This window comes from Gobius niger, assembly GCF_951799975.1.
Source record: "Gobius niger genome assembly, chromosome: 7".
Taxonomy (NCBI): Eukaryota; Metazoa; Chordata; class Actinopteri; order Gobiiformes; family Gobiidae; genus Gobius; species Gobius niger.
This window is the reverse complement of record NC_136858.1, coordinates 38,364,564-38,390,033: the sequence shown is the minus strand read 5'-3', so window position 1 is coordinate 38,390,033 and position 25,470 is coordinate 38,364,564. Positions and strand designations below refer to the sequence as shown.

At 38.0% G+C, this 25,470-nt stretch overlaps 1 protein-coding gene across 1 annotated transcript; it reads right to left on the bottom strand.

Annotated features, from left to right (window-relative positions):
- Positions 1-2,154: 2,154 nt before the first annotated feature.
- gtse1 (G-2 and S-phase expressed 1) lies at positions 2,155-25,470 on the bottom strand. Its single transcript, XM_079560008.1, has 11 exons — positions 25,440-25,470; positions 25,315-25,372; positions 20,782-21,442; positions 17,472-17,627; positions 17,271-17,397; positions 15,485-15,832; positions 15,172-15,241; positions 13,122-13,310; positions 8,266-8,494; positions 7,156-7,263; positions 2,155-2,256 (listed from the first exon to the last, which is right to left on the bottom strand). The coding sequence occupies exons 1-11, from the start codon at positions 25,465-25,467 to the stop codon at positions 2,170-2,172; spliced, it is 2,061 nt and encodes a 686-aa protein (XP_079416134.1). The 5' UTR covers positions 25,468-25,470; the 3' UTR covers positions 2,155-2,169.

Below are 25,470 nucleotides of genomic sequence, written 5' to 3'. Positions count from 1 at the left end.
GACACATCTTCAGAGATGGTCCTTTTTATTTGAAAAGTTATAATTCTACACAATTCTAACCTAACAACTAATATTTTACTGTGAGACTGAGCTGCGTGAGGGTTTTGAGCATAAACAAAAGTGGGGGGCACAATTTAAACCTCTGCTAGTCCAAGGTTTCGTGGCACCACCGATCTATGGCCCTTCACCCCGAGTTTGCTTCAGTATGAGGCCCCCCCCATGAAAAACGTTTGGACATCCCAGGGTTAGTAGATTTAATCAGACTCTTGCCCCTTTCAAGGTTTACATTCAGGGCGGCCACAGCTTTGCTCCGGTCTCAGAGTTCGTGTCTCTGGCCTCACAGTAAGTGAGAAACAAAGTTATTTTAATCAGCTGCTCATTTACCCATTCAAAATCAGACTCATTTAGTTTCTCTCCTGTGGCTGTTTGTGTTTCAGGGACACTGAGCCTGAACCAGAGACGTCTCACACGTCCAGGAACGGGTCGACCAAAAAACAAGTTTCCATCTTCATTGTTTTATTTTTTGGGAATTTTTTGTTCCCAAATTCTTAATCATCATCTGGTCCTGTCATGAGGCTTTTCTTTCATTTCAATAGACCTGACACAGTTTAATATAAAAGAACACGACTCACACACTGCAAAACGTGGATTCTAAGCCAGTAAAAAATGTCTTACTTTAAGAAATAAGTTCTTATTTTTCCCTAAAAGTAATAATGTCTTGCCTGCAAAGTTTTCTTGAGAAAAAAAAATCTTGTTTTAGGAAATAAAATCTGGCCATTTCTTGTTCAGATAAATTTGCTAAAAACATGATAATTTTTCTTGTAACAAGAAAGAAAAACTTTTTGAATCTGATTCAGTTTTAGACAAAGGAATTAAAGTAAGACCTGCTTCTCACAGAGAGATAAAACATTCCATTCTTTAAAGTGGGGGCTCGGTGGCACAGTGGTTAGAGCCTCAGCTTCACAGCTCGAAGGTCCCGGGTTCGATTCCCACCAGGACGGGGCCTTTCTGTGTGGAGCATGTTCTCCCCATGTCTACCACTAAAAACATGTACAATAGGTGAATCCTCCAGCAGGTGATTCTGACCATCAGCCTGGCTCCACATCATGGAGGCGGGTCCCCGGGCAATACTTTCCTTAAATATTAGTATTTATTAACAACATTTTACTCAAAAATGTGAGTCATTTAGAACATTTTACTTAAATCAAGCAACATTTAAGTAAAATATCCACAATTTTTTCACTAAATAAGAATGTTTTCCTTAAATTATTCCATTATCTGAGGACATTTTGGCTTAATTCTAGCTTTATTTGCTTAAATTTAGTGTTTCTTAAAAAAATATTCTAGAAATAAGAATTCTTAAGAAAAAAATGCTGACCTCATTGGCAGAATATTTTCCTCAAAACGAAACAAAATGTCTTGTTTTAAGATGTTTTCCCTTCCATTTTTTGTCAATTTTTCGTCACTTTTTGGTCAATTTTTTGTCACTTTTTGTAAAAAAAAATTGTAATTTTTTTTGTAAATTTTTTGTAATTTTTTGTCATTTTTTGGTCATTTTTTTGTCACTTTTGTCTTATTTTAAGATGTTTTCCCTTGTTTTTAGTCGGGTACTTTTTGCAGTGCATTTGTCATGTATTGTCATGTTTTGATGACTTTTTATCAGGTGTTTTATCTCGGGTAAAAAAATCACCCGGTGTTAGTGACTGTGTTCTGAAAGTGAGCGATCGTGTTCTGGGGTTAAGCCAAAGAAATGGCTTTAAACCTGAGCAGGAGCTGCATTTCAATACGTTTTCTACCACTTCAACGACTAAACACAGAGCAGGTGATACTTTTAACAAAGACTTTGAGAAACATTCATATTCTTAGAGCTTTATTCACACATTTACAAACTCCCATTACAGAAATCAGACTCGAACAGTAGAAGAAATGCATTTTGAAACTTCCTGGCATGAACGAAGAAAAGCAGATTTTCGTGTGATTTTTTTTTATGTACCATTAAAAAAGATACTGAAATAATGATTAAAGCATTTCCCACGTTCAGCAGCTCGGTCTACAGACAAAGACAGTTATTTAAACACTGATAAAAACAGTCAGATCAGGATATTTTGAGTATAAAACAAAGCTGCTGGTTTCTTTAACGCTTTAGCTCTGGGGTCCAGGATCTGCGACTCAGAAGGAGAGGTTGATGAGCGGAGCTTCTGTCTCCTTTTTCTCCACCGGACTCCACTTGATCAGAGGCGAGCTCAGGTCGATCAGCTGAAACGAACAGAATCTGCTTAAGTCCACAGTAAAAGGTTTAAAACTCTGTCTCGAGATTTGATAAAGCTACGACAAACTTCATCTTTTGATCCGAAGAAGCAGGACCATGATGTTTGGACTCTAAAATGTCTGTGCTTTTCATAAACCAGTGCAGGAAAAATGAGAAATGTTCATGATTAATTGAATTGTTATGCTGTATATGAGGGGGAAATAAAACTGAACGGACCTAGAGACGAATGTTTATTTCACACATCGAGATTCGGCTCCGGTTCAGCAGCAGCGACTCCTAAAGAAAGAACCAGCCCCTCACAAAAACGCCGCCGCATCACGGGGATTTAGTCAGATTAAAGCCAAACAAAGATCCAGGAGCAGAGTAGGGCTGTGCAATTAATCGAAATTCGATTACGATTTAGATTACAACAGTAAACGATTACAAAATTAGCATAATCGCAAAAAATCGCTTATCATTTTTTTTTTTTTTAATTTTTTTTTCTTCTAATTTTTAATTTTTGTCACTTTTTTGATGGATTTTTGTCTTTTTTTTTGCTGAATTTTTGTCTTTTTTTTGATGGATTTTTGTCACTTTTTTGATGGATTTTTGTCATTTTTTTGATGGATTTTTGTCACTTTTTTGCTTAATTTTTGTCATTTTTTTTGATGGATTTTTGTCTTTTTCTGATGGATTTTTGTCTTTTTGATGGATTTTTGTCTTTTTTTTGATGGATTTTTGTCTTTTTTTTGATGGATTTTTGTCTTTTTGATGGATTTTTGTCTTTTTGATGGATTTTTGTCTTTTTCTGATGGATTTTTGTCACTTTTTTCTGCTGGATTTTTGTCTTTTTTTGCTGAATTTTTGTCACTTTTTTGCTGGATTTTTGTCACTTTTTTGCTGGATTTTTGTCATTTTTTTCTGAATTTTTGTCATTTTTTTTGATGGATTTTTGTCACTTTTTTGCTGTTTTTTTGTCATTTTTTTGCTTTTTTTTGTCACTTTTTTGCTGTTTTTTTGTCACTTTTTTGCTGGATTTTTGTCATTTTTTTGCTTTTTTTTGTCATTTTTTTGCTGTTTTTTTGTCATTTTTTTGCTGGATTTTTGTCATTTTTTTGGTGGATTTTTGTCACTTTTTTGCTGGATTTTTGTCTTTTTTTGCTGAATTTTTGTCATTTTTTTTGCTGGATTTTAGTCATTTTTTGATGGATTTTTGTCACTTTTTTGATGGATTTTTGTCTTTTTTTGCTGAATTTTTGTCAATTTATTTGCTGGATTTTTGTCATGTTTTTGATGGATTTTTGTCTTTTTTGATGGATTTTTGTCCCTTTTTTTTGATGGATTTTTGTCACTTTTTTGATGGAATTTTGTCACTTTTTTTGCTGAATTTTTGTCATTTTTTTGCTGAATTTTTGTCATTTTTTTTGATGGAATTTTGTCACTTTTTTGATGGATTTTTGTCTTTTTTTTTGATGGATTTTTGTCTTTTTTTATGGATTTTTGTCTTTTTGATGGATTTTTGTCTTTCTGATGGATTTTTGTACTTTTTTTGCTGGATTTTTGTCACTTTTTTGATGGATTTTTTAAAGGCAACAAATAATCGTTTGAATAATCGTGATTTCAATTATGACAAAAATAATCGTGATTATTATTTTTTCAATAATCGAGCAGCCCTAGAGCAGAGTAATAAAACTCGGACAGACGGCAGTAGGAGCACACGCGCTCTGTTAAAAGGACTATATAGAGTTTAAAAATGTTTGAATGATGTATTTTCCTCCCGCTGCCATGTCCTCATGTAGAATGAGCTCAGACCTGTTCACCACAACTGCCTCTAAAATCCTGCACTCAGAAAGCTGTTACTTCGGGTCTGAAGTGTCGTCATGCACGAGCTTAAAGAGGGGGTATTATGCTTTTTTCAGCCACACAGCACCAGTCTATATCACACTACAATGATGACGAAACCTTCTGTTGGTCTGTAAATGCAGTAAATTAGAATAACTGCCTTGTATAAAATTGCTCTTTCAAAATGGCGGTAGCAAATGACTTGAAATAGGCCCCTGTCTCTTTGAGAACCTCTGACCCTTTCCGACACGCCCCCTCCACACGCTGTCTGTGGCATCACAACAACACTGCGCTCGTTGTCTCCACAGTATTGAAACTACGATCGGTGCATTTTAATTTTTATTGTTGGAAAGGAGCTACTGTTTATCACTTTGTGAACAATGGCCACACAGGTTATGATTTGGAGACGAACCTTCCACACCGGACGCTTGGAAGGGGCTCTTGCCTGAAAAATAACTGCGGTTTGGAGGCTTCTCTTTGCATCTGCCATGTCCTATGGATCTCTAACTATACCCCCATGGACGACACCAGGATCTGCAGGAGCCCATACGATTCAAAGACGGACATTATCTGTGCAGGTGGACAATGGTTTTTCGAGGTTACCCGTTAGCTTGTTATAATCGACTACAGCTCATTGTTGATGAAAAGTCTGTAATAAACCACAAATGTGTAAAGCCAGGCTCATTGTGTGATCATCGTAAAGGCTGCTTCGAGTAGTTGCTGCTTTATTGACGTTATTTGTGCATAATATGCTGCCTGTTTTCAATGAATGTTGTGAAGGTGAAGGTTGTTAGCTTGTCGCGGCTAATAGTGCCTTAGCTCCGGGAGAAAACCACTCGGCTACGACTCACTGTAGATGAAATGTGAGCAATAAACTACGAAATCAACAAGCCAGGCTCCGTGTGTGATCATCATAAAGGCTGCTTCAAGCAGTTGCCTGTTTTAGTGACGTTTTCAATGCATAATATGCTGCTTGTTTTCAGTGAATTTTCCCGTTAGCTTGTCGCGGCTAGCTTGTTAGCTCCGGGAGAAAGCCACTCGGCTATGACCCATTGTAGATGAAATGTGAGCAATAAACTTCCAAATCAACAAGCCTGGCTCCGTGTGTGATCATTGTTAAACGGTTCTTTATGTGTGTGGTGGTTTTATTGACTTTATGTGTGCATATTTCTCGTTTTCACGTGATGACTCGAGGTTTAGCTTAGCATTAGCTTTCTCCGGAGGCTCTGTGCATCATCAAGGCCCAGCGCAGAACTAGACACTGAAATAAGTGTTCTTGTCACCGGTTTTAATCCTGGGTGTTTCGGTAACAGAAACACTGATGTGTCTTTGTAAAAGTCTGCTGTGGCTCCGGTTCACAACACATGAAGCTAATCCTCCATGATGACTCTGTTTACATCTTAGGGCTGGACACTGCGGGGAGGGGGTTCTGCTGAGGAGCAGTGGTTGGTTACTCGGCTGGTGACGAAAGGTCGGAGGCGTATCCTGGAGGTCGAAGCGTTCCCTGAAGGAATCAGGCGTTTTATCCCTAAAATGGCCGCCATCAGAGTGTCTACAGATTACTCGAAAATACGTGAATGTGCCAAGGCAACACTTCAGGCATGGTTTTAATGAGGGAATGACTTAATAACATGATGTAAAGCTTGAAAAAGTCGATTTTGCATAATACCCCCCCTTTAAAGGAATAGGCCACCGTTTTTACATACTGAGATCTGCTCTTACCTCACTTTAGCCGAGTTAATATATCCCCGTCTGGTCTTTGTCCGTGCGCTCTGTCAAACGGAGCACATACGCAGCCTCTCCCACATGTCACATAGCTCCAAAAAAGCTCACGATAGAAGCTACCAAGCTCTTCCACGTGTTCCCTATTTAAATAAAGTTATATTTACACAGAAATGTAGCATGTGGATTTTATAAGCAGATAAAAAGGGGGACTATATTGTGAGGCGTAATGATACGAGGAGTAAAACGTCCGCGCAGTAACTCCTCCGCTCACTTCCGTCAATAGAAGCTGCGTGACTTGTACAGAGCCTTTTACAACAAGCAGAAAATATATTTTCGGAAAGTGCTGCGCATTCCTACCTCATGGTGGAGCTCCTGAGTCCTGTGTTGTCGTCCGGGGTGAGTTGGAAATCTGTGAAACATTACTGCACTATATACTTTCTGCTTGTTATCACAGCCCGGCACAATGCACGTAAAAGGCATCGTTCACAAGTTATCCACGCTTCTTCTACTGTTCTCTGCTGCTCTACAAGTCACGCAGCTTCTACTGACGGAAGTGAGCGGGGGAGTCTTTAGGAGTTACTGCTCCTGTATCATTACGCCTCACAATATAGTCCCCCTTTTTATCTGCTTATAAAATCGACATGTTACATTTCTGTGTTAATATACTTCGCATGAAAACACTTCACGTAACTGTATTTAAATAGGGAACACGTGGAAGAGCTTGGTAGCTTCTATCGTGAGCTTTTTTGGAGCTATATGACATGTGGGAGAGGCTGCGTATGTGTGAGCGCACGGACAAAGACCAGACGGGGATATATTAATGCAACTAAGGTTAGGTAAGAACATATCTCAGTATGTAAAAACGGTGGCCTATTCCTTTAAGGTTCACACAGGACTCAGGACCTTTACAATGAATAGGGCTGAATGGGACCCGCTCATCTTTATTATATTACATCTATGATCTCGTCTCTTTTAGTCAGACCAGGGCGAGTGAGAGGGCGTTGCTTCAGGCCCAATGACTTAAACCCGCGGCGCTGGGAGCAAACAAAGCAAGTAATGGATTCAACTGATCAGAAACTCACTTAAACTGTGCAGAAGGGGCGGAGTTAAGGAATGGTTGTGAAGGAAATGGTTGATTATTGGAATAGATGTGGGAAAGTTGCAGCCGTTCTGGAGGGACTGATAACAGTTTACGAATACATATAACTGATATATAACATTGACTTCTCCCTCACAGTTTCAGGAAGTCTTTTGGTATCGGTTTATATCGGATATCGGCAGCTGTCCAGTCCAGGATGAGGGCTGTGTTAGGACAGGGCAGGGTGTTAGTGCGGTGGTACCTCGGCGGCTGAGGTCTTGGTCCGCATCAGGTCTGGGGTGTTCCTGAGGTCGATGAGCAGCTTCTCCTGGGGCCGGAGGGCGGGAGTCGGGAGGTCCAACAGCAAAACCTCCAACAACAAAACATGTGTCTAAGCACTTTCAACAAGAAACACGTAAATGAACTGGTTTGATGAGAATCGGCCTGTCCCCCCCAAACAGCAACAGGACGTTTAACCCCTGAGCTCCCACCTGAACCGAGAGCATTTTCTCCAGCTTTACCCCAATCCAAAAGCTTCTGGAAAAAAGGGGTGAAAATAGGAACAAAACTCAGACGAAAACGGATGAAAATGTGAAAAAAGTGAGAACAAATTGACGAAAAAGTGACACAAAATTTACAAAAAATGGACAAAAAAATGACAAAAAATTGAGAAAAAAATGGACGAAAAAGTGACAAAAAATTGACAAAAAAGTGATAAGAATTTGACGAAAGAGTGACAAAAAATGGACAAAAATTTGACAAAAAAGTGAAAATTTTGACGAAAAATTGAGGGAAAAATTGACAAAAATTTGACCAAAAATTGAGAAAATGTTGAAGAAAAAGTTGATAAAAATTTGACAAAAAAGTGACAAAAAATTAGAAAATTTTGACGAAAAATGGACGAAAAAGTGACAAAAAATTTACCAAAATGTGACAAAAAATGAGAAAATTTTGACGAAAAATTGAGAAAAAATTGACGAAAAAGTGACAGAAAATGGACAAAAAAATGATAAGAATTTGACAAAAGAGTGCGAATAATTTGACGAAAAAGTGACCAAAAAAATTTAAAAAAATTGAGAAAATTTTGACGAAAAAATTGCAAAAAAGTAACAAAAAAGTGATAAGAATTTGACAAAAAAATGTGAATAATTTGACGAAAAAGTGACAAAAAATGGACAAAAAAATGACGTGAGGAAAAAGATCAATTCAGTTTTGTAGGTCTTAGCTTTCAAATGAGGTGTTACACTGGCCTACAGGATTTGGGTAAAGCTGAACTGAAGAGGTTAATGGCTGTGAATTAACCTTTAGACATTTTATTCCCGTACGAAGGCTGTCATCACTTATCGCAGTATTCTAGAACGTTCTTCCTCACCTCCGGTTGCGTTTTACTGATGGTTTCTTTCGTCTGCTCCTGTTCCGTCTCTTTCCTCGCCTCTGATTGGCCAGGACAAAGCGTTACAGGTGCGGAGGAGCTCTCCGATTGGTCTGGTTTTGCGGGTGTGGGCGGGCGTTGCTCTGGCTCCTCCTCTTCCTCCAGGTTGAAAGGCTGAATGACGGGAATCTCCGCAGACTCCGGGGTTTCGCTTTCAGGGGGAGTGAAACTAGAGAAAAGCACAGTCAACGTCATCACCAACACATCCTGCACATGTGGCTTAAAAACATTCAGGTGTGAAAATAGCAACAAAACAAGGATGAAAACAAGGATGAAAATGTGTAAAAAGTGAGGAAAAAATGGACGAAAAAATGACAAAAATTGACAAAAAATTGACAAAAAATTGACGAAAAAATGACTAAAATGGACGAAAAAATTTGACAAAAAAGTGAGAAAATTTTGACGAAAAATGTAGAAAAAATGGACAAAAAAGTGATACGAATTTGACAAATAAATGCAAACAATTTGACGAAAAAGTGACGAAAATGTGACAAAAAATGACAAAAATTGACAAAAAATTTGCAAAAAAGTGAGAACATTTTGACAAAAAATGGACAAAAAATGGATGAAATAGTGACAAAAAATTCACAAAAATGGACAAAATATTTGACAAAAAAGTTAGAAAATTTTGACGAAAAATTTAGAAAAAATGGACAAAAAAGTGATAAGAATTTGATTAAAAAAAATGCGAAAAAATGGATGAAAAAGTGACAAAAAATGACAAAAATTGACAAAAAAAATGGACAAAGAATTTGATAAAAAAATGAGAAAAAATGGATGAAAAAGTGATACGAATTTGACAAATAAATGCAAACAATTTGACGAAAAAGTGACGAAAATGTGACAAAAAATGACAAAAATTGACAAAAAATTTGCAAAAAAGTGAGAACATTTTGACAAAAAATGGACAAAAAATGGATGAAATAGTGACAAAAAATTCACAAAAATGGACAAAATATTTGACAAAAAAGTTAGAAAATTTTGACGAAAAATTTAGAAAAAATGGACAAAAAAGTGATAAGAATTTGATTTAAAAAAATGCGAAAAAATGGATGAAAAAGTGACAAAAAATGACAAAAATTGACAAAAAAAATTGACAAAGAATTTGATAAAAAAGTGAGAAAAAATGGATGAAAAAGTGACAAAAAAATTACAAAAAAGTGAGAAAATTTTGACGAAAAATTGAGAAAAAAATGGACGAAAAAAATCACAAAAATTGACAAAAAATTTGACGAAGAATGTAGATAAAATTGACAAAAAAGTGATAAGAATTTGATTAAAAAAATGAGAAAAAATGGATGAAAAAGTGACAAAAAATGGACAAAAAAGTGAGAAAATTTTGACGATAAACGGAGAAAAAAATGGACGAAAAAAATCACAAAAATTGACAAAAAATTTGACGAAATGTAGAAAAAATTGACAAAAAAGTGATAAGAATTTGATCAAAAATGCGAACAATTTGACAAAAAAGTGACAAAAAAAGTGACAAAAAAAATCGAAAAAGTGATGAAAAAAAATCTGATGACGTGAGGAAAAAGATCAATTTAGTTTTGTAAGTCTTAGCTTTCAAATGAGGCGTTACACTGGCCTACAGGATTTGGGTAAAGCTGAACTGGAGAAAATGCTCTGGGTTCAGGCGGGAGTTAAGAGGTTAAGCTTCCAAGTTTCACAGGCTTCAGCAAACGTAATGGACATGGAGGAAAATAAGGATTGGGAATTTCAGCCATGGAATCTGAGGAAGTAGTAAAACGATCCTTTTGGGGGAAACTGCCGTGCCGTGCGTTCTTCAGATTCACGAGGGGGCGCGATGCTCCGGCCTGTGGGAACGGCTGCTATACAGAAATGACCCTGATGAAGATGTAATGTAAAAAGCATCGTCTTGTGTTGACTCCTGAGAGGAAACTGCACAGATGGAGACCTCAGAACACCTGCTCGTGTGTCCTCAGACGGTCCGTCTCCGGTTAAAGCACATTGTGTACGTCGTGAAGCCGGACATGTGAGGCGGGTGTGGGGCCGACAGATATATCGTTATTGTGAAGATATATGAACATTCAAGATATTGCCTTCCTCACTGAGCTCCTGCAACAACACCAACCCCTCACTCCCATCACCCGCACTAACCGCCGGACCGAGCCTTTACTATCGCCGCCCCCACCCTCTGGAGCTCACTCCCACAGCCCATTAGAAACTCGGACTCACTACCAACCTTCAAAAAAGCGCTATACAAGTTTGATGTATTATTATTATTTATTTATTTTATTTTTCATCATTATTTTTATGATTTTTATTCAATATGTTTAATATGTTTATTATTTGGACTTTTTGTTAATTTGTACCTTTTATTATTTTTACTTTGTATTTTTTTAACTTTTTATTTTTTTACTTTTTATTTTTTAAATGTTTTTTTTTTTTTAATGTTTTATTTTTTTTACTTTTTATTTTTTTACTTTTTATTTTTTTAAACTTTTTATTTTTCAACTTTTGTATTTTTTTAACTTATTTTTTTTAATTTTTATTTTTATTTTTTTTACTCATATTTTTATACTACTACTACTGCTACCAGATCAAACAGTTTGTCTTTGGTGATTTATTATGAGCAGTAGAAAAGGATGATTTGTGGAAAAACTGAATAAATGATCAAACATGTGTGAACACATGAGTGAGACTGACAGAGTCTGAAGTTTCGCACTCCTTCACTCCCAGTTTTCCCTCCTTTGTGGACCCTCCTTCACTCCCAGTTATCCCTCCTTTGTGGACCCTCCTTCACTCCCAGTTATCCCTCCTTTGTGGACCCTCCTTCACTCCCAGTTATCCCTCCTTTGTGGACCCTCCTTCACTCCCAGTTTTCCCTCCTTTGTGGACCCTCCTCCCAGAAAAGCAAACTGGGAGAGGAGACACTCGCCAAGCCAGACATGAAACCCATAAACACTGAGGCAGTTTTATGGTTGATCACCAGACCAGACAGGTCAGCTTTGTGTACATTTTCCCATGGGGGGGACACCTCACAAGAAGATCACAACAACACTTCAGTGCACGATGAACTGCACTCTTTATTATTGTGTTTTTCTGAAAATTGCTTGGTTTTCGTGTGTGTGTGTGTTTGGTAACATCACTAATAGAGTTTCTTCTACAATGTCTTTAAATTTGAATAATCCTGACCTGATGAAGAGTGGCTTTGTGTGGTCTCTAAATCCTGCTGTGAAAATAATACAATGGCTCTTTTCTGTAATAGAAATAAAGGCATTATGTTGCTAAGATATGCATTACCCCAGATTTCTACACAATCAAAATAAGGTAGAATAATTGAACAATACAGCATTCATATTGTGTGATGAGTCTTATCTTCTCTTATGATCATCGACTTCAGGAAGAGCGCTCTCCCACATGTTGTAACATATATAAAGTGGAGTGTGTGGAGTCCCACAGGTATCTTGGAACAATTACAGATTGCAAACTGAATTTAATGAAAACTGTGCTGCTGTTTGTATAAAGGGTCACCGACGACTGTATTGTATTCGGAAACTGTCTTTCTTTCATGTAGATTAAACTGTGATGACACTTTTCTATCGAAGCGACCCGAGCTCTGCCTGGTCGCCTGGTACGGGAGCTCTTCTGTTAGAAACAGAAACGCCCTGAATCATCTGGTCAAGTGGTCAAGTAAAGTCCTCGGCCTCAGACCAGTTTGGACTTTCTGCAGGACAGACGGAGAGGATGAAGCCTCGTAAAGACCCTGAGCAGCCTTTGCATTCAGAGTTTCGATTGTTTCCGTCTGGGCGTCGGTTTTTGATGCCAATAAGCCACAGGAACCGTTTTAAGAAAAGCTTTGTTCCCGCTGCCCTTTCCTTTATGAACAAGTCGGGATCAAATCGTCCCTGACACAGCTTTTTATCTTTGTTACTGTCAAGTGGCTTAAACTTCAGTTGTTTCTGCACCAAAGGCTCATCCTGTTAGTAGAGGAGCTATAGAGGAGAGAGGGAGAGGCTAAATGCTAACGCCGTCTGCGCTGTGTTTACGTGACTGAAGATCAGACAGGTCCTAAAGAACTCGTCACAGCTCAGGTAAGAACATATCTCAGTGTGGAAAAACGCTGGCCTGTTCCTTTAACATCAACACCGTTTTGAAACTTTTCCCTGCGATTTCAAGACGAATATAATTGATTTAAAATGTGGCGGTGTCTGTGTCAGGCAGATCCCAGGTCCTGCCGTCCCCCTGTCCACTGTGGTCCACTATGGTCCACTGTGGTCCACTATGATCCACTGTGGTCCGTAAGTCTGTCTGAAAGCCACAGCTCCAAGTCTCTACTGAAAGTGCCTTCACAGAGGAATTGGTGGAAGTGGGCAGGAAAAGGGAGGAGGAAGTGGTTTCGGAAAAGATCTAAGCAGCAGGAACGGCCTCCACGGGCTGGCTGTGGAAGACGCTGAACCTCCGTCTCTCACCCTGCCTTGACTGGGCGTAAAATGCACAAGAATCTGAGCGGTGCAAAGGCAGATAAGATGAGCCTTCACTGGTGAGGAACGAGGAGATTGTGGCTTTCAGATCAAGGTTTAGACGAGGCATAGGGCCAGCTTTTGCACTCAGGACAGACAAAGATTACACAAAAATCATGCACGGATCAAACAAAACAACACATGAGGGAACATCATAATTTAAAACCCGTTGAGCTGAATATGAGCCTGCTACAAGAAACTATTTACCACCAGTCCTTTGCAAAACCTGGGATCTGAGTCTCAGCAGATGTTCTCTCTCTCTCTGGGGAGAACATCTGCTTTAGTGATGCGGTTGCGACAGCGTTTTACCTGTTAGGGGCGGCGCTGGGGGTGGGCGGCGCTCTGACGGGGCGGATCTGCCTGGTGGGCGTGGCCTGAGGGATTCCCGAGGGTCTGGACCTCAGAGGAGTGGGCAGCGCTGAGGGTCTGCGGGCTTTCAGCTGTAGTGCACCGCTGCTGCCACCAGAGGGCGTGGAGAGAGCAGGCTTCGGAGGGAGACTGTGGAGAGCAGTTTACGGATCACTGTTAGAATTAAAGGCACTGGACCGGATTTTCATGAAGTTTCAGGTTAGTTTTCTAGCATTTTGCATTGTTATTATGATTAAACAGTGCATTTTCTTTACCCAAATCTAAAAACGCCTTGAACAAAGCGTCAAAACAGCAACAAAATAGGATGAAAACACAGCGAAAACCGACAAAACATAACAAAAGTGAGGAAAACAATCCGTTTACATCAGTTTTGCGGGTCTTAGCTTTCAAATGAGGAGGTAAAGGAACCTGAACCGAGAGGATCTTTTTCCTCACGTCATCAGATTTTTTTTTGTCATTTTTTTGTTGGGTATTCAACTCATTTTTGTAACTTTTTTGTCACATTTTGTCATTTTTTTGTCACATTTTTGTCATTTTTTGTCATTTTTTTGTCATTTTTTTGTCATTTTTTTATCACATTTTTGTCATTTTTTGTCACATTTTTGTCATTTTTTTATCACATTCTTGTCATTTTTTTGTCACATTTTTGTCATTTTTTTGTCACATTTTTTATCACATTTTTGTCATTTTTTTGTCACATTTTTGTCATTTTTTCGTAAATTTTTTGTCACATTTTTGTCATTTTTTTGTCACATTTTTGTCATTTTTTTGTCACATTTGTCACATTTTTGTCATTTTTTTGTCACATTTTTGTCATTTTTTTGTCACATTTTTTATCACATTCTTGTCATTTTTTTGTCACATTTTTATCACATTTTTGTCATTTTTTTGTCACATTTTTTATCACATTTTTGTCATTTTTTTGTCACATTTTTGTCATTTTTTTGTCACTTTTTTGTCTAATTTTTGTCATTTTTTTGTTGGGTTTTCAACTCATTTTGTAGCTTTTTTTGTCACATTTTTGTCATTTTTTTTAATCACATTTTTGTCATTTTTTTGTCACATTTTTGTCATTTTTTTATCACATTTTTGTCATTTTTTTGTCACATTTTTGTCATTTTTTGTCATTTTTTTGTCATTTTTTGTAATTTTTTTTATCACATTTTTGTCATTTTTTGTCACATTTTTGTCATTTTTTTGTCACATTTTTTATCACTTTTGTCATTTTTTTGTCACATTTTTGTCATTTTTTCGTAAATTTTTTGTCACATTTTTGTCATTTTTTTGTCACATTTTTGTCATTTTTTTGTCACATTTGTCACATTTTTGTCATTTTTTTGTCACATTTTTGTCATTTTTTTGTCACATTTTTTATCACATTCTTGTCATTTTTTTGTCACATTTTTATCACATTTTTGTCATTTTTTTGTCACATTTTTTATCACATTTTTGTCATTTTTTTGTCACATTTTTGTCATTTTTTTGTCACTTTTTTGTCTAATTTTTGTCATTTTTTTGTTGGGTTTTCAACTCATTTTTGTAGCTTTTTTTGTCACATTTTTGTCATTTTTTTTTATCACATTTTTGTCATTTTTTTATCACATTTTTGTCATTTTTTTATCACATTTTTGTCATTTTTTATCACATTTTTGTCATTTTTTTGTCACATTTTTGTCATTTTTTCGTCAATTTTTCGTCACATTGACATTTTTTTGTAATTTTTTCGTCAATTTTTTGTCATTTTTTCATACATTTTTCATCACTTTTTTGTCACATTTCCATCATTGTTTTCGTCTCAGTTTTGTTGCTATTTTCTCACCTTTTTTCCAGAAACTTTTGGATTGGGGTAAAGCCAAACTGGAGAAAAATGTGCTCGGTTCAGGCGGGGGTTAAGGGGTTAAGAGGTTAAATATCTTCCTCTTTCATTCTTTGTTATTAAAGGCCCTATAATTCTTCTTCATTATTACAAAGTGTTAAGTAAAAAGTTCACCTGTCGACAGATCTGACAGACATCAGCCTCTTCGGTTTCATCATGTTTGAGGCGTCTGGAGTCGAGGAACCTGGAAAATAATCACCACAGAATCTTTTCAACAATTATCCTTTCAATTCAAATACAATGTTTAATCAGACATACATGAAATATCGCTCTTTTCTGAGTCATAAAAAGGCAATTAAAAACAAAACAGAAGCAGCACAGTTCGAAATCTCTTACATGTAAAGCATATGTTTCTGTAGAGGCTCATTAAAGTGAACGTTCTCATGATTGTTTTGCTTTAAAGTTACAGTACGCTGCATCCACCCACCTCGCAGCGCCCCGTTGGGAGTGGGCAGCACCAGGGCCTGTGGTTTGGCTTTGCTCTTGGCTCCGCTGATGTGGATCTTTGCTGCGTGGGGGCCGGTCTGCTCCGAGCCCCTGCGTACGGGGGTTTGAGCGGGGGACGCGGGTCTCCTCAGGGGGGTGGGGTTTGAGTTCTTGTGGGTCAGGGGGGTGGGGTTTGAGGGCTTTCGGGGTTGGGCGCTCAGTGACCTCCGTCCCGCTGCGGCGAGGGGCGGGTTCGGCGGCTGAACGGCCACAGAGCGACGCTTCTGGGTCAGGGCCGGTTTGGTCTGAGGCATCGAGGAGAGCGAGGTCTGAGAAGAACTCCGTCTACCTGCACGAGAGACGAGAGAACCTGGTCATGGAGGAGGTGGTGGTGGTGTCACTTTAAGATGGAGCTGAAGCCAATTTATTGATGTTATATTTGACAAATAAACTCTATATCTGAGAAGGGTTGGAGGTGGGTAAAGGCCAGGGGTCTCCAACCTTTATTCACCTGACGAGCTACTTTTCCACAATATGAACTAGAGCTGCTCGATTATTGAAAAAATAATAATCACGATTATTTTTGTCATAATTGAAATCACGATTATTCAAACGATTATTTGTTGCCTTTAAAAAAAAGTCTATCTTGATTTTATTTATTTATTAATCAAAACACTGCACTTAATGTTTTCTGAACAGTCATAAAAGTACAAATGATTTCAAGTACGCCTTGATTAAAGAGAGGTCCCTGTTTCACACCTGCCCCCTGCTGGCCGGCCCTCACACCTGCGCAAGTAAACTGAGCAGCGCGGCCTGATGACATCATCACACAGCGCCGTTTGTTTTTATGTGAGGCAAAAGCATGAGCCGTGGCACGAGAAAAGCGAAGGGAAAATAATCCCAGCGGCCTGAAAAAATGCAAGTCTGCTTTACAAAAAAAAATTGCCAAAGAAAAAAAAATGTTTTTTTTTTTAAATATAGAAAAAAAATATGCTAATTTTGTGATCGTTTACTGTTGTAATCGAAATCGTAATATAATTTCGATTAATTGCACAGCCCTACTCCATAGGCTAATTTGCGGTTTCTAAATCTGACCAGATTTGTATTTGCTTCTTCAGGATGGATGAGCGCACCTTTGTTGGCCGGAGACTGGGAGTAGCTGGAGTTGAAGCTGGACACGGATTTAAGATTTAATGCCAGTTTGAATCTTATTTAACCTCTTACCACCCGCCGAAAACGAATGTGTAACACCTCATTTGAAAGCTAAGACCCACAAAACTGATCTTTTTCTTTGCATTGTTGCTGTGTTGTGTCACCTTTTTTATGCTTTGTTCTTTGTCACTTTTTTGTTGAATTTTTGTCACATTTTTGTTGAATTTTTGTCAAATTTTTGTCACTTTTCTTTTGAATTTTTGTCACTTTTTTGTTGAATTTTTGTCACATTTTTGTTGAATTTTTGTCACATTTTTGCTGAATTTTTGTCACATTTTTGTTGAATTTTTGTCACTTTTTTGTTGAATTTTTGTCACATTTTTGTCACATTTCTGTTGAATTTTTGTCAGATTTTTGTAGAATTTTTGTCAGATTTTTGTCACTTTTTTGTTGAATTTTTGTCCCATTTTTGTTGAATTTTGTCAGATTTTTGTTGAATTTTTGTCACTTTTCTGTTGAATTTTTGTCAGATTTTTGTTGAATTTTTGTCACTTTTCTGTTGAATTTTTGTCACTTTTTGGTTTCTAAATCTCTGACCAGATTTGTATTTGCTTCTTCAGGATGGATGAGCGCACCTTTGTTGGCCGGAGACTGGGAGTAGCTGGAGTTGAAGCTGGACACGGATGAGGAGGAAGAGGAGGTCTTGGGTCTGCTGCCTTCAGAAGGCGGCTTCACTCCCGAGCGCGTCCGAACGCCCTGACTCTGGTTTCACACAAGAGGAAAAAAGATGAGCGTGATATTCCTGACATCCCCCACACTCGCCGGGACGACCTCACCTTTGTGGGCGGAGCCAGGGCGTGTTTGCCTAAAGAGCTGTTGGAGTTGAGGGAGCAGTCGCTGACGTCAGATGCGACGCTCGCCGAGTCCGACAGAAGATCCTCGCACGAGCCGTTCCTGCTGGAGGCCGGACTGCGCCGCCAACTGGTCGACAACTGCGTTACAGAAAAGCAGCCGGTGACGTTAAAGGCTTTTCTACTCAATAAGACTAAGTTTAGTGTTTTAGAGCCATAACCTAACCTCTTAACTCCCACCTGAACGGATCCCATTTTCTCCAGTTTGGCTTTACCCCAATCAGAAAGCTTCTGGGGAAAAAACACTAAAATAGCCACACAAAAAAAAGAAGAAAGCAAGGATGGAAACGCAATAAAAATGTGACAAAAGTTCAACCAAAGAGTGACAAAAATTAGACAAAAATGTGTCAAAAATTCAACAAAAATTAGACAAAAATGTGACAAATATTCAACAAAAATGTGACAAAAATTCAACAAAAATGTGTCAAAAATTCAACAAAAATGTGACAAAAATGTGGCAAAAAATTCAACAAAAATGTGTCAAAAATTCAACAAAAATGTGTCAAAAATTCGACAAAAATGTGAAAAAAATGTGACAAAAAATTCAACAAAAATGTGACAAAAATGTGACAAAAATGTGGCAAAAAATTCTACAAAAATGTGACAAAAATTCAACAAAAATGTGACAAAAATTCGACAAAAATGTGACAAAAATTCGACAAAAATGTGGCAAAAATTCAAGAAAAATGTGGCAAAAATTCAACAAAAATGTGACAACCGTTGTTGGGTATTCAACTCATTTTTGTAACTTTTTTGTCATTTTTTGTCACATTTTTTTAAATAAATTTTTTGTCAAATTTATGTAACTTTTTTGTCAATTTCTTGTGACATTTTTGCCACTTTTTCATACATTTTTCGTCACTTTTTTGTCAATGTTTTCTCGCTTTTTTGTCACATTTCCATCATTGTTTTCGTCTCAGTTTTGTTGCTTTTTTCCAGAAGCTTTTGGATTGGGGTAAAGCCAAGCTGGAGAAAATGTGCTCGGTTCAGGGTTAACTTAAACGTGTAACCCTCCTGGCTCTCAGAAAACTGTGATGTATTTTTTTGGCCTGTTACTCTCTCCTCCAAGCATGATTTAGTTTTGTGTTTATTGTCATTGGCTGAAAAACATGACAGAATGTGGACATTTGGCCTGAAAGTAGTAAAAATATGTGAAGAGCCAGAAACACCACGCATCTTTCAAACCACGAGTGTAAAGCTAGTTTTCTCAAAAGCCATTTTGATGCCAAACAGTCAGATTCGCACACATTCCAGCAAACAGGAATGAGAGGGAGTTTGGATACAACTTGAGCAAAAAGTTGTGCACAGTTTTTGACAGAACTGTTGTGAAATGTGTTTTAGGGTTAAGGCTTTTTTCGTGCAGAACTTAAAGGGACTATACAGAGTTTTAAAATGTGTTTTCCTCCTCCTACATGTTCCAGCCATGTCCTAAAGTGTAGAATGAACCCAGACCTGTTCACCACAACTGCCTCTAAAATCCTGCACTGTCGTTCTAAAAGTTGTTACTTCAGGTCCGAAGTGCCGTCATGCCCGAGCTTAATATAGAGGCTGCAGTTACAGATATGAGGAGCAAAACATGGCCAACTTGCATCTTGCATCCCACCTGAACCGAGCACATTTTCTCCAGTTTGGCTTTACCCCAATCCAAAAGCTTCTGGAAAAAAACTGTGAAAATAGCAACAAAACTGAGACGAAAAAAATGATGGAAATGTGACAAAAAAATGACGAAAAATTGATGAAAAATTACTAAAAAATGACCAAAATGTGACAAAAAATGACCAAAAAAGTTACAAAAATGAGTTGAATACCCAACAAAAAAATGATGGAAAAAAAATCTGATGACGTGAGGAAAAAGATCCTCTCGGTTCAGGCGGGAGTTAAGAGGTTAAGCAGTAAACAGATTTGAAAAATGTTGTTATTTTTCCAACAAATTTAGATATGCCAGACTAAATCCAACTCAATGACAGCCAAGGCTTTAATTCGGGCGTTCTGCTCTCCCAAAATTTCATCCGATGGGCGGGGGAGCGACTGAATTTTGCGGTGCATTATGGGTGACAGATAGTCTTCGCAAGTTCCGGTTCTGCTGGAGCGTTTTCGTTCGCTCTGCTGCTTCATCTTCTGCTATGAGAGGAATACAATCCTGTAGCTGATATTTTATGATGCAGACTTCGACTGTTCCGACTCCCTACATTTGGGGCTCGTACCTCCCGCCCCCCCTCCTGCCTTCAGCGGACACTTTTAGCCCCGCTGTACGGTCCCCGCCCGGCTCGGAGCCCCGAAGGCCGGGCCGGATAACAAACCCAGGGGTCTGTGAGCCGTCCCTGGGAGACTGTAGTAAAAAGCACTGACAGCCTCTGATTATCTCTCTGCCCAAAACAACTTTATCGTGTCTGTGTTTTCACCGTGAGAACATCAGCCATGTCAGAAAATAAGTCCGTAGCCGAGCTGCTAACCGCTCGCCCGGAGCTAACTAGCTCCTTAGCAGCGCATAGATCCGGTGAAAACAAGTATTATGCAATAATAACGTAAATAAAGCAGTAACTTTATAAAGCAGCCTTTGAGATGATCACACACTGAGCCGGGCTTGATGCATTTGTGGTTTATTGCAGACTTTTCATCAACAATGAGCTGTAGGCGATTGTAACAAGCTAACGGGGCTAAGCTAACGGGGCTAACCTGGAATAACCATTGTCCACTGGCACAAATAACAGTCCTTTATTCTGACGTATGGGCTGGACATGAGCTTAAATACTGGGGAGATCCTTGTGCAGATCGTGTGTATAGATATAGTTGAAGATCATTCATCATCACATCATCACATTCTTCCCTCTCAGCTGAACTTCATTCACATTGTCTCCGTCTTTCACTCACACACAGACCTTTTCGTTCGCTCTGCTCGCTCTCATCTTCTTCTAAATCTTCATAAACACCATCCGCTCCTTCAACTCGCAACAACAATTCCTCCTTTAGTTTCCCCACACTCGAAACACCCTTTCTCTTCAACCTTTCACGCAATTCAGGCCCTGTCAGTCGCTTGTGAACCATATTCACCTTTACATTAAATCAACCGGAAGTGAAATAGGCAACGACGGATGTTTTTTTTTATCGCTCCCCCCGCCCATCGGGTGGAATTTTGGGAGAGCAGAACGCCCGAATTCAAAGACTCTTAATGATCTTTACTGCCCCGTATATAAACGAGGCTGTCCCGCCGTGTTGTGCAGTGACCGTTACTTGCCTTACTGGGCGGCTGCAGTCTGCTCCTGTCAGCCGGGTTTCTGTGGCTGGATTGAGGAGCTTTGGGCGCTGTGGGTCGGCTGGGTAAGACGCTCACTCCCATTGAGCTCCTGCCTCTGAGCGACACCCTGGCCTGAGCTTTCACCGCCGTGACCGGACTGGAGCTGCTCTTCGTGGGCCTGGAAGCGACAGGATGCTGGGTGGTTTGCGGCCTTCCGGCGGGTCTGCAACTCGTCCGACTTCCTACGCTTGTTCTGGGGCAACGGGCTTTTAAAATCTGCTTTTGGAATGCGGGTGGCAGCTCTTTCAAAGGACTGTCCCGCACGCAAAACGTCTGCCTCTTGATGGGGCTCAGCACAGTCGGAGGCGGGCCACAGAGCACGCTCAGCTCGGCCTCTGAAGCGTTAACGAACTCATTCTTTTGTAAAGTGGCGCAGTTCGGGTCAGTGTTCTCGGATTCGGGCTGCTCTGAACTCTGGAGCTGAGTGGCCACTTTCTGGGCTTCTTCGCAGATGGCGTCGAGCTGGTCTCCGGACAGAGGGCTCCAGCTCGAGCGGACGCAGCAGCTTTCCACCCGAGACACGACGTTCACAGAAAGGCAGCGCTCTCTGTGGCCCACGGGTCCCACAAACACCTCATCGTCCAGGTCCTCCCCCGCGGAGCTGGAAAAACAGGGACACAAATCAGGGTGGATGGTTCTAGGAAAACGCAGTGACAAATTTGTATTTTTGCGCATGATGTGATTCACTCTCGAACCTTTAAACTTCTCTGCAATTTCAAAAACAAGCTCCTAATGACCGGCTAAAGACAGAAAAGTTCATTTTTTGCAGTGAGTGATGGAAGAATGAATTTGGATGAGAAGCCGATGTAAATCTTATATTTGGTTGCGAAATCCACGGGTCAGGTCCAGTCGACTGAAGAACAGATTTATCCACCAGGTTATCAGAAAGCTGAACTTCCTCCCATCCCTGTGCTTCCACCCCTCGCTCTACAGCTAACACTCATCAATGAATTGGCAATAAAATCTTTAGTCAACATCTCCAGGACATGTCCCTACTCCCTGTAAAGCCTGAGAGGAGGTGAGTCTCTCAAGGCAAACCACACTTTGTTCCTCTATTGTTTTAGGTGTTTTTCATTGAGAAAAAGAAAAAGAAAAAAGAAAAAGAAAAAAAAGAAGAAAAAAAAGAAAAGAAAAAGAAGAAAAAAAGAAAAAGAAGAAAAAAAAGAACAAAGAAGAAAGGAAAAAAAGAAAACAAAAAGAAAAAAAAGAGAATAACTGTTTTTTTTTTAAATACACAAAAAAAAAAAAAACAAAGAAGAAAAAAAGAACAAAAGAAAAAAAAAAGAAACCAAAAAAAGGGATAAAAGGGTAACAAAAAGAAAAAGAACAATATAAAAAAAGAAGAAAAAAGATTAAAAAAAAGAAGAACAAAAAAGAAAAAGGAAAAAAAAGGAAATTAACTAAAAATAGAAAAATAAAAACATAGAAAATAATAGGGAAAAATACATAAATTAATAAAAAAAAAGGTTTTCGTGACTTTGTCAAATTTTCGAATTTTTTTTCCGTCAAATTTTTGTCTTTTTTTGTCTTTTTTTGTACATTTTTTGTCACTTTTTTCACATTTTCATCCTTGTTTTCGTCTCAGTTTTGTTGCTATTTTCCAGAAGCTTTTGGATAGAAAATGTGCTCGGTTCAGGTGGGAGTTAAGGGGTTAATTTACTCCAGAACAAGCCAGGCCGGGGCAGACTGACGGACCATAACCTTTTACTCACTCACACACAGGCACGCCGGGTTAAGTGTCTTGCCCAAAAACACCACCTGGGATTCAAACCATTGACCTTTGGATCCAAAGACAAACACTCTAACCAAGTGAGCCAGTGTTGTCCCGTTATGATTCAGCTTCATTCAGAAAGTTTAGATTAGTATAGGAGGCCCACGACAGTGCAAAAAGAGGATTCTAAGCAAGTAAAAAATGTCTTACTTTAAGAAATAAGTTTATTTTTTCCCTAAAAAGCAAAGTTTTATTGAGAAAAAAAATCTAGGAATTAATTTAGGAATTAAAATCTAGCCATTTCTTGTTCAGATAAATTTGCCAAAAAACATGCTCACTTTTCTTGTAACAAGAAAGAAAAACTTTTTGAATCTTCTTCAGTTTTAGACAAAGGAATTAATGTAAGAACTGCTTCTCACAGAGAGATAAAACATTCCATTCTTTAAAGTGGGCGGCTCGGTGGCACAGCGGTTAGAGCCTCAGCTTCACAGCTCGAAGGTCCTGGGTTCGATTCCCACCAGGACGAGGCCTTTCTGTGTGGAGCATGTTCTCCCCGTGTCTGCCACTAAAAACATGTACAATAGGTGAATCCTCCAGCAGGTGATTCTGACCATCAGCCTGGCTCCACATCATGGACGCGGACAGTATTACCTTACATATTAGTACTTATTAAGAACATTTTGCTCAAAAATGTGTTAAATTTAGAACATTTTACTTAAATCAAGCAACATTTAAGTAAAATATCCACAATTTTTCACTAAATAAGAATGTTTTCCTTAAATTATTCAATTTTCTGAGACATTTTGCTTAATTTCAGCTTTATTTGCATAAATTTAGTGTTTCTTTCTTGTTTTATGATGAGAAAAATATTCTAAAAATCAGAATTCTTAGCAAGAAAATAATGCTGACCCCATTGGCAGAATTTTTTCCTTAAAACGAAACAAAATGTCTTGTTTTAAGATGTTTTTCCCTTCCATTTTTTGTCACTTTTTGTCAATTTTTTTTGTTTACTTTTTGTCCATTTTTTGACAATTTTTCACATTTTCATCCTTGTTTTCGTCTCAGTTTTGTTGCTATTTTCACTGCTATTTTTCTGAGGACATTTTGCTTAATTCTAGTTATTTATTTGCTTAAATTTAGTGTTTCTTTCGTGTTTTATGATGAGAAAAATATTCTAGAAAAAAGAATTCTTAGCAAGAAGAAAACACTGACCCCATTGGCAGAATTTTTTCCTTAAAACGAAACAAAATGTCTAGTTTTAAGATGTTTTCCCTTCCATTTTTGTCACTTTTTGGTCATTTTTTGGCCAATTTTTTTGTCACTTTTTGTCCATTTTTTGACCATTTTTCTCAATTTTTTTCTCACTTTTTTCACATTTTCATCCTTGTTTTCGTCTCAGTTTTGTTGCCATTTTCACTGCTATTTTTCTGAGGACATTTTGTTTAATTCTAGCTTTTTATTTGCTTAAATTTAGTGTTTCTTTCTTGTTTTATGATGAGAAAAATATTCTAGAAATAAGAATTCTTAGCAAGAAGAAAATGCTGACACCATTGGCAGAACTTTTTCCTTAAAACGAAACAAAATGCCTTGTTTTAAGATGTTTTCCCTTCCATTGTTTGTAAATTTTTGTCTTTTTTTTTGGTCCATTTTTTGTCAATTTTTTCTCACTTTTTTCACATTTTCATCCTTGTTTTCGTCTCAGTTTTGTTGCTATTTTCACTGCTATTTTTCTGAGGACATTTTGCTTAATTCTAGCTTTATTTATTTGCTTAAATTTAGTGTTTCTTTCTTGTTTTATGATGAGAAAAATATTCTGGAAATAAGAATTCTTAGCAAGAAAAAAACCCCGCTGACCCCATTGGCAGAATGTCTTGTTTTCCCCTCCATTTTTTGTCAATTTGTGTCATATTTTTTTGTCACTTTTTGTCATTTTTTTTGTCACTTTTTCGTCATTTTTTTTGTCGCTTTTTGTCAATTTTTCACATTTTCATCCTTGTTTTCGTCTCAGTTTTGTTGCTATTTTCACTGCTATTTTTCTGAGGACATTTTGCTTAATTCTAGCTTATTATTTGCTTAAATTTAGAGTTTCTTTCTTGGTTTATGATAAGAAAAACATGAAATGAAACAAATTTCCCTACGGGGACAATAAAGTTAACAAACAAACAAACAAACAAACAAACAAACAAACGAAATAAGAAATAAGAATTCTTAGCAAGAAAAAAATGCTGACCCCATTGGCAGAATTTTTTTTTGTCACTTTTTTGTCAATTTTTGTCATTTTTTTTTGTCATTTTTTTGTCAATTTTTTGTCATTTTTTTGTCACTTTTTTGTCATTTTTTTGTCACTTTTTGTCATTTTTTTGTCAATTTTTTCTCACTTTTTTCACATTTTCATCCTTGTTTTGTTGCTATTTTCACTGCTGACATTTTGCTTAATTCTAGCTTTTTATTTGCATAAATTTAGTGTTTCTTTCTTGTTTTATGATGAGAAAAATATTCTAGAAATTGAGCCTGGGCATCCACTCTTACTTTGTTTACAAATACAATGTTGATGAGTACAGGAAATCTGGCAGGAACAAACCCAATAACTCTGAACTCTGGACTCTACTGTACAAAACTGTATTTCTGCTTTGTTAGTTTTGGCTCTAAGGGCAGAGACGCCATTACACTGACACAGGATCCTCTTTTAACACCTGATTCTCACACAAAGTTTACTTTAATGACACTTGAATTCATCATGAGAAGAGGCGTTGCTCACTGACCTGGCCGGTGACAGAGACACGTCAAAGTCAAACTTTTCATCCGTCAGAAAAACCACATCTAAACAAGACAAAACACACAGATGAAGGTTTGTTACACTTTGAAGGATTGTCACAAACAAACTCACCGCTGTTCGTGTTAGCTCCGCGGTCCATGCT